We start from the raw sequence: 8,681 nt of genomic DNA, 5'->3' as shown, positions 1-8,681 counted from the left end.
GGCTCGGGGCGGAGAATGTCCGGGAGCGGAGCTGGAAGCGCGGTGGGACCCAGGCTCCCCGCGCGCCCCCCGCACAACTCCACTTTGCAGCGGGGATTCGGGTGTCCCGGGGCGCGGGAGCGGCCGGGAGCGGGAAGGGGTGGGGTCGAGCCCGGGGAGCTCCGGGTGGGAGGGGGGTCCCGCAGGTGCTCGTTCTGGGGGCGCCGAGGCTGCAGCCTCGACCGCACCCCCAAACCTCGGCACCCCGCGCCGTCTGTTGCTGGGAAAAGCAGCCTGGCTGGCCGGGTTGGGGGGGAGCCGGATCCCCCACCCCGCCCCGGGCCGGGAGCCGGGCCTGGCGGGGCGTTGGCAGGCAGGCGGGGTCGCCGCGCGCCCGGGGCGGGGCGGGGGGAGCGGGTCACAGGTGGCCCGGACCCGGGGCGGAGCGGCTTTAGACAGAAGCACGAGTGCTCTGGCACCTCCAATCTCTTTTCTGGAACCGTCTAGCGGCCGGGTCCCTTGCCCCGTACGGGCCCCGGCGGTGCGTTACTTGTGGGCCTGGCCTGGCTCCCTCCGCCGGCCTTGCGCCCGGTGCCAGCCGCGTCCCCGGGGCGCCCGGCTCCCCGGCCTGCCGCCTGGCACGACCGGCCGGGTTTCTGGGGAAAGGGCGAAGCGCGCCCGCAGCCGCCAAGTCCGGCCCCGCCCTTCCCTGCTTTTCTGGCTCCCGGGGCAGTGGGGGATCCGAGGCGCCTGCGGGGGGCCGGCTCGCCACCTGCCCCCCTGGCCCCGCAGCCAGCCCGGGCCCGGCCAGATGGCGCTGAGTGACCTCACCGCCTCGCGGCGCGGGCGGCGTGCTGGCACTGCTGACGTCACTGCGCGCCGCCCGGCCCTGACCCCGACCCCCAGCATGGGGGGTCTCCCGATGGCACACACACACACACACACAGCTGGGCGCTTCTGGCTGGAGTCGGCTCACTGAGTCTTCAGGGGAGGGGGGGAAGAAGAGTGCTATCTTCCCTCGGTGGGACACAAAGGGCCTGTGTGCCCCAGCCTGGCACATGCCTTGCATTCCCACCCTCTGAGCTCACTCGGAGAGGAGGGGTCCAGGAGCAAGGGGACTTCCTCTTGGACCACAGCCCATGCTTGCCCCTTTCTGTTTTTTGCCAGCCTTGTCTGGGAGCTGCTCAAATGCCCCCCCCCCATCTTGGCTCCAAGGACCAGGGATCCCTTGGGCTGGGACAGGGCTGTCCCCGGGCGTGTGTGGGGGGCACAGCAGGGTGAGGTGGAGGGTGAGGGAGGACGGCCCTCTCCAGGCCCTCTGAGTGGCAGAGGAACAGCTGCAGTGATACTGTGAGGGGAGGGGGTGAGGGAGCCCACCAGGGCTGACACAGCCGCTGGGGTGTCCCCTCTGTCCCCCGCAGGTGTGCCCGGAGAGGCCCAGCAGCCGGCGCCCGAGCTGGTGGAAGTGGAAGTGGGCGGGACGGCCCTCCTGAAGTGTGGCCCACCCCATGCCCTGGGCAACCTCAGCCAGGTGGACTGGTTTTCTGTGAGTGCTTGGGCTTGGGAGGGTAGCAAGGGGTGGGGGTGGTGGAAGGTCTGCTCCAGGTACCCCAGGACCCTTCTCTCTCTCTCTCCTCTCCCTTCAGATCCACAAGGAAAAGCAAACAGCCATCTTCCATGTGCGCCAGGGCCAGGGCCAGAGCGCCCACGGGGAGTACGAGCACCGGCTCAGCCTGCAGGGGCCAGGGGCGACCCTGGCCCTGCATCAGGTGACCCCCCACGATGACCGGGTCTTCCTGTGTCAGAGCAAGAGCCCTCGGCTCCAGGATCACCGCATCCAGCTCCGCGTCTACAGTGAGTGACCCCCCCCCCCCCCCCGCTCCATTTCTCTCAGGGCAGTGCAGGCTGGGAGCTGTACCCTGACCACTTCCCTTCCCTTGTAGAAGCTCCAGAGGAGCCAACCATCCAGGCCAATGCCGTGGGCATCCCCGTGGACAGCACGGAGCCTGAGGAGGTGAGCTATGCCAGGGAGGTAGGGTGGCAAGCGGGGGCTGAGGAGGATTGGGGGGGTGACAGGCAAGGAAATGCACACTCTGCCCTCCTTAGGTTGCTACCTGCGTGGGGAGGAACGGGTACCCCATTCCTCAAGTCATCTGGTACAAGAACGGTCGGCCCCTGAGGGAGGAGAAGAACCGTGAGTAGTATTTGCTGTGGACCACATACCAGCTCTCATTTCCTTGAGTTTGCAGTAAAGAAAATAAAAAAAAAGTGGGCTGGGAATGTGGCTTAATGGTAGAGTGCTTGCCTAGCATGCACAAAGCCCCAGGTTTGATTCCCCAGTACCTCATAAACAGAAAAAGCCAGAAGTGGCGCTGTGGCTTAAGTGGTAGAGTGCCAGCCTTGGGCAAAAGCAGCTCAGAGACAGAGCCCAGGCCCAGAGTTCAAGCCCCAGGACTAGTTTAAAAAAAAAAAAAAGTTACACAAGTCACGCTTGAAACGTTTCCATAACAATTTGAATGATACAGAAAAGCTAGGAGTTCCTTCTTCCTGGCCCAGACCCTCCCAGAGTAACCTCTGTTGTCAGTACTCTTTCAGGCTTATCTCCATGCATTTACTCATGCATGCAAGAGCCGTGGAGTTAGGTTTTACTATCTCAGCAGTGGTTCTTAACCAGGGGTGAGTTTGCACACCCACTCTCTCTAGAGATATTTGGCAGTCTCTGGAGGTGATACAGATTGCCACAAGAACAGGGGCATCTGTGGGTAGAGGTCAAAGATGCTGCTAAATACCCCCAGTACACAGGATGGCCCTGTCACACTGAGTTAATTCTGGCCGGAAACATCAATAATGCTGAGGCTGAGAAACTGCCTGATCTAAGTGGTGTGGTGTGGGGGTGTGTGTGGGGGTGTGTGTGGCTGTGGTAAGGTGTGTGGTGTGTGTGTGTGTGTGTGGTGTGGTGTGTGTGTGTGTATGTATGCAGGCCGGATCGCAAGTGTGCAGTCTTTCCGGGTCAGTCTATTTAGGTATACCTGCTTATTTTGCTTACTGCTGAGTTTTCTGCTGTTGGTTCAGATCTCAAGTGCTTCTCATTTTTCTAGTCACTTTAGGTTCTTTGCAGGGGGTGCTAGGAATGGAATGCAGAGCCAGGGACATGTTAATCACGTGCTGCCATTGAGCTACACCTCTGCCCACCCCTCATTTTTTTTTATCACTGAAGCATTATGGAGTACACATCATTGTACATTTTTTTTCTTTGTGCCAGTACTGGGACTTGAAATCGGGACCCGGACGCTGTCCCTTAGCTTTTTTGCTCAAGGCTGGTTCTCTTGTCACTTGAGTCACAACTCCACTTCTAGCATTTTGGTGGTTCATCGAAGATAAGAATCTCAAGGACTTTCCTGCCCCAGCTGGCTTCACACCATAATCCTAAAATCTCAGCCTCCTGAGTCACTGGAATTACAGGAATGAGCCGCCAGTGCCTGGCTCATTTTTTCCAGGATAGGCAGTGATCAGTAAAAGTGCTGAAGGATTGCCAGTTTGCATTTGACCCTGACCCTCTCTGCAGGGCAAGGGTCTTTCGGTGTCTGTCTCTGTCACCCCTCATGGAGACCATGGGATGAGCCGAGGCTGAGCCTTGTTCCCCTGCTCCCTGCCCAGGTGTGCAAATTCAGTCATCGCAGATTGTGGAGTCGAACGGCTTATACACCTTGCAGAGTGTTCTGAAGGCTCAGCTGGTTAAGGAGGACAAAGATGCCCAGTTTTACTGTGAGCTCAGCTACCGGCTGCCTAGTGGGAACCACATGAAAGAATCGAAGGAAGTCACTGTCCCTGTTTTCTGTGAGTGCTCAAGTGCTCCTCCGCTCTGGGGGGGGGCTGCTGCCCCCTGCTGCTGAGCTGAGAGCCTCCCTCTCTGCCCACACAGACCCCGCTGAAAGAGTGTGGATGGAAGTTGAGCCCGTTGGGGTGCTGAAGGAAGGGGACCGCGTGGAGATCAGGTGTTTGGCAGATGGCAATCCCCAGCCCCACTTCAACATCAACAAGCAGGTATGGAAGTCTCCGTGCTGGGTATGGACAGGGTGCAGGCCAGAGATGCAGCCGGATGGCTGAGGGGTGCTCTACTCACCCCCTCATGCTTTCCTAGAACCCCAGCACCAGGGAGATGGAGGAAGAGAAAACCTTGGACGATGGCATCCTGATCTTGGACCCCGCCCAGAAGCAGCACAGTGGGCTGTACGAATGTCAGGGCCTGGACTTGGACACCATGATACCACTGATGAGTGACCCCCAGGAGCTGCTGGTGAACTGTGAGGGGCTGGGGGCCCAGGACAGGAGGGCCTGGCTGGGGCAAGGGGGGGCCCGGCCCCACCCTGCCCAGGCTCTCATGACTGCTGTGCCCCCAGATGTGTCAGACGTTCAGGTGAGTCCCGAAGCTCCTGAGGGCGTGGAAGGCAGCAGCCTCAAGCTGAAGTGTGAGGCAGAGAGCAACAAGGACCTGGAGTTCCAGTGGCTGAGAGAAAAGGTATCCAGGTGGGTCTGGAGCTGGGGTGACGGTGGCTTGCTCCTCAGTTTCTGACCCTCCTCTCACCCTAGACTGGCCAGGTGTTGGAAAAGGGATCTGTGCTCCGGTTTCCCAACCTGAGACGGGAGGCCGCAGGAGGCTACCTCTGCATGGCGTCTGTCCCCAGTGTTCCTGGCCTGAACCGCACACAGCTGGTCAATGTGGCCGTTTTTGGTAAGGCCGTCTGGGCAGAGACCAGATCACCCCCGCAGTTGCATGGCTTTGGGGACCAAAAATCCACCTGTTACTGTGGGGACGCCAGAGGGGCGGAAGCAGCTAGCTCAGTGGGCTGTCTCACGCTTCCTGACCCCTCAAGGGCCCCCATGGATGGCACTAAAGCAGAGGAAGGTGTGGGTGAAAGAGAATGCGACGGTCAGCCTGTCTTGCGAGGCCTCAGGACATCCTCAGCCTACCATCTTCTGGAATGTGAATGGCACGGTAAGCAGGCCCAGCCCCCCTTCCCCCTCCTCCAGTCAGTCAATCAGTCCTTGCCCACGCCCTGTGGCCATAACCGGAGATCCTCCCCACCCCCTGCGCTGCCTCCTTCCTCGTAGGCAAGTCAACAAGAACAGGATCCGCAGACAGTACTGAGCACCCTGAATGTCCTTGTGACCCCAGAGCTGCTGGCAACAGGCGCAGAATGCACAGCCTCCAACTCCCTGGGAATAAACACCACCCTCCTCGTCCTGGAGCTGGGTGAGGGCTGTCTCCCTGCAGCGGATGGCAGGGGCATTCCCAGGCCGGGACATTAACATGTGCTTCTAACAACCCGTCCCTCTGCTCCCAGTCAGTTTAACCACCCTCACACCTGACTCCAACACAACCACTGGCCTCAGCACCACCATGGTCAGTCCTCATGCCAGACCCAACAGCACCTCCACAGGTAAGCCGGGCCTGGCAAGAGAACTGTGCCAGGGCCCCCTCTCTGCCCTGTGCCCGACGGGGGGTCGTGTGGAGGAAGGTGAGTAGCGGCTCCTCTGTCAGCTCTGGGCTTGGTGGGGTGGTGGCCGAGGCGGCGAGTTGGCAGCCTGAAGCACAGCATGACCGGGACCGCCTCTGTGTGACAGAGAAAAAGCTGCCAGAGCCCGAGAGCAAGGGCGTGGTCATCGTGGCCGTGATCGTGTGCATCCTGGTCCTGGCCGTGCTGGGCGCTGTCCTCTACTTCTTCTACAAGAAGGGCAAACTGCCCTGCGGGCGGTCAGGCAAACAAGAGATGTAAGCCTGGTTCTCAGCTCTCATCCTCTCCCCCACCTCCTGTGCTTCTTGCTGCCTTCTCGGGACCTGCCCTTGCCCGCCCGGGTGTCTGCTCGCCCTGCAGGAGCAGGAACGGGACCCTGGGGTGGGGCAGTCCCTGCTCCGCAACCCGCTGCCCAGCTTCCATCAAGCACGCCTTCTCATTTCCTTACCTGACATCCTCCCCAAAGCCGGCCCAGGGTACCAACGAGCCCATGCCCCCGTCCAGCGTCCCTCCCGACGCCCCCGCCCCGCCCCTGAGTTGCCAACCTCTCACCTCCCTCCTCCCAGCACGCTGCCCCCGTCTCGTAAGAGCGAATTTGTAGTTGAAGTTAAGTCAGATAAGCTCCCAGAAGAGATGGGCCTTCTACAGGGCAGCAGCGGAGACAAGAGGGCTCCAGGCGACCAGGTAGGAGCTGCTTCCTGTGGCCACTGACTGACACGTCTTCAGGGACTGGGGGTGACAAGGGCTAACGGGGCTCATCCTCTGAACACTAACTCTTTCTTGTCTTTCCTCCTTGGTTGGAGATGGGGAGCAGGCCCATCTTCAGTCCTTAATACTACTGACACATGCAGGGCAAGGCAATGTCACAGGGACCCCAGAGGTCGGCTAAGTAGAGTCCCCATCTTAGCACTGTACCTTTTCCTAGCTAGGGCCTGTGGCTCCAGCCACCAAGTGTACAGTGTGACTTCCGCTTCTTCACGCAGATGCAAAGGTGGGGGGGGGTCTGTCCTCCCTTGCCCTGCCCCCAACCCTGCTTCTTTCCTCCAGACTCCTACACTCAGGTTCATCAGCTTCCGCCTTTCTTCCCTCCTCAGTGCTCACACCGCGAATTCTGCTCATCCCCCAAGTATGTTCTCTTAATTCTCCTCTCTACCCGTTTTCAGGGAGAGAAATACATCGATCTGAGGCATTAGCCCCCAAGGTCACTCAGCTTCGTCCCTGCCTGGAAGGTTTCCAGCTCCCTGCTCACTCTTCTCCCCAGCCGACACCCGCAAAAGGGAACACTGAGAGCACCCCTGCTCCAGCTCACCTGCAGCTGCTCCGGAGGAGCGGGTGGGGCCAACACCGTCTGGGGAAGGACCGCACTCCGCCCTGCAGGCTCTCAGGGTCCAGTCCACCTGCATCGAGTGCTGACCATCCCGGCAAGGGGCCTCGGTCCCCAGGACTGGAGAGGAGGCTCTGCGTTTCCTCCTCACACATGCTATGGCTGTCAACCTGTGTCCTGTCTGACAGCAGCGGGCTAGGGTGGCGCCTCTGAGCTGGTGTTCCGAGCAGCACTGCTCACCCTGGCTCGAGTACCCTGCAGAGTTGCTCTTACTTCTCCATCGGCCCCCTTTTTTGTCTTTGGACAGAAGCCAGGAGCTGGCATCATTGCTTCCAAGGTGCATCCCTGCCCTGTGGTGAAGTTGGGCACAGCTTTCGAGGGATGCATCCAGCCCCTTGGGGTCATGAGGCAGCAGACGGGACAAAGATGGCTCCCAAGTGACTTCCTCATGTATCGAAACCAGTCACATGGTCACCAAATTTCTATAAAGCGAATGGGCTCAGACTCTTCAAGAGCCCAAATGGGAGGATGATACCTGGATGAAAAACAGGCCTGGCTTAGAGCTTTGGAGATGTTACATGTACGTGTGTGTGAATTTGTATGTGTGTGTGTTTTTGCTAGGTTGTAAATTTGCAAAGCGCTTCCTTTTTATAAGTATATATGTGTATATATATATGTATATGGAAAATAAAGCTTAATTACCCCAGAAGCCTGCCACTGCTCTCCATGTCACCTTGGGGGCCTCTGGAACTTAACTACTTTCAAGGGAACTGCTGATGGGGTATGCCTTTGAAGTGGGGGGAGTTCCCACTTTTTTTTTTTTGGTCAGTAGTGGGGCCTGAACTCTGGGCCTGGGCGCTGTCCCTCAGCTCTTCAGCTCAAGGCTAGCGCTCTACCTCTTGAGCTGCAGAGCCATTCCCGGCCTCTTCCTCTTTGGTGGTGCTGAGGAATCGAACCCAAGATCTCATGCATGCAAGGCAAGCTCTCTACCTACCACTGAGCCACCTTCCCAGCCTGGGGGTTCCCCACTTTTGAGCAAATGGTTTCAGCTCTGGAGCAGACAGGGCAGTTCCTTTGGGTCTCAGTGCACTTAGGATAAGTGCCCCCTCTTGGTGGGGTGGGACAGGCTGCTGGCCAGGGCCTATGGCCCCCTTCCCAGGAACCTGTTAGCTGGCACTCAGCACCCACCAAGACCTTCCACCCTACATCTGCCCGATGCACCTCACTCAGTTCCATATGCGCCACAACTCAAGTCTGCTACAACAAAAGAAACTTTATTTAAAAATACTTTTTTTTTTACAGACACAGGTGCTTTGAAAAAGCTCTTTAGTTAACTTGTGTATGGAAATGAAAAAAATTAATAAATAACATTAGTATAACAGACCTCTAAACATTAATACATTGGCAAAACAAAATGGATTTAAGATGAAAATGAATCTTAAAGCTCTGCTATTCTCTGTAAGAATATTTACCTTCTGTTTTTCTTATTCTTTACAGGTGAGAATGATTAAATACTGCTAATATAAATTTTTTTATATTAATGACACATTTTTAAAATAGTCTATGAGTATCTCATCTAAGTGTCTGTTTTATTTTCTTCTTAACACTGATGTACAAATTGGGACTCTTCTTCCTGGAGAAAACATCAAGTTCTCTCTAGCCCCACCCAGGCCAAGAATTTCAAAATCTTGAATAAGGAGGACCTTAAAAAAAAAAGTGTTTCTACCTCTTAATTCTTAATTAGTTAAAGGCAGGAAGAACCAAGGGGAGGGGAAGAAATAAGTAAAATGTCGCTGTATAGAAAACACTTTCTGACAGGCTTCTGGTATGGGTCCCTTGCTGCCCCCCCCATCCCGCCCCCC

At 57.5% G+C, this 8,681-nt stretch overlaps 1 protein-coding gene across 1 annotated transcript; it reads left to right on the top strand.

Moving 5' to 3' along the window:
• Positions 1 to 790: 790 nt before the first annotated feature.
• Mcam (melanoma cell adhesion molecule) lies at positions 791 to 7,517 on the top strand. The gene is made up of 16 exons (XM_013009503.1): positions 791 to 893; positions 1,371 to 1,525; positions 1,626 to 1,833; positions 1,923 to 1,993; positions 2,086 to 2,173; positions 3,637 to 3,816; positions 3,902 to 4,023; positions 4,121 to 4,283; positions 4,380 to 4,498; positions 4,570 to 4,711; positions 4,854 to 4,975; positions 5,092 to 5,233; positions 5,325 to 5,420; positions 5,605 to 5,752; positions 6,062 to 6,179; positions 6,659 to 7,517. Exons 1-16 carry the CDS (start codon positions 791 to 793, stop codon positions 6,686 to 6,688), a joined length of 2,007 nt encoding a protein of 668 aa, XP_012864957.1. The 3' UTR covers positions 6,689 to 7,517.
• The last annotated feature ends 1,164 nt before the right edge of the window (positions 7,518 to 8,681 follow it).

The sequence above is a fragment of the Dipodomys ordii genome, unplaced genomic scaffold (assembly GCF_000151885.1).
Source record: "Dipodomys ordii isolate 6190 unplaced genomic scaffold, Dord_2.0 Scaffold10, whole genome shotgun sequence".
In the NCBI taxonomy this organism is placed as follows: domain Eukaryota; kingdom Metazoa; phylum Chordata; class Mammalia; order Rodentia; family Heteromyidae; genus Dipodomys; species Dipodomys ordii.
This window is presented reverse-complemented; position numbering and strand designations above follow the sequence as displayed.

Coding starts and splice junctions, on each gene's coding strand:
- Mcam (XM_013009503.1), top strand. CDS start 791: ATGGCGCTGAGTGACCTCACCGCCTCGCGGCGCGGGCGGCGTGCTGGC. Junction 4,024..4,120: donor ACTTCAACATCAACAAGCAG/GTATGGAAGTCT, acceptor ATGCTTTCCTAG/AACCCCAGCACCAGGGAGAT. Junction 4,712..4,853: donor GGTCAATGTGGCCGTTTTTG/GTAAGGCCGTCT, acceptor TGACCCCTCAAG/GGCCCCCATGGATGGCACTA.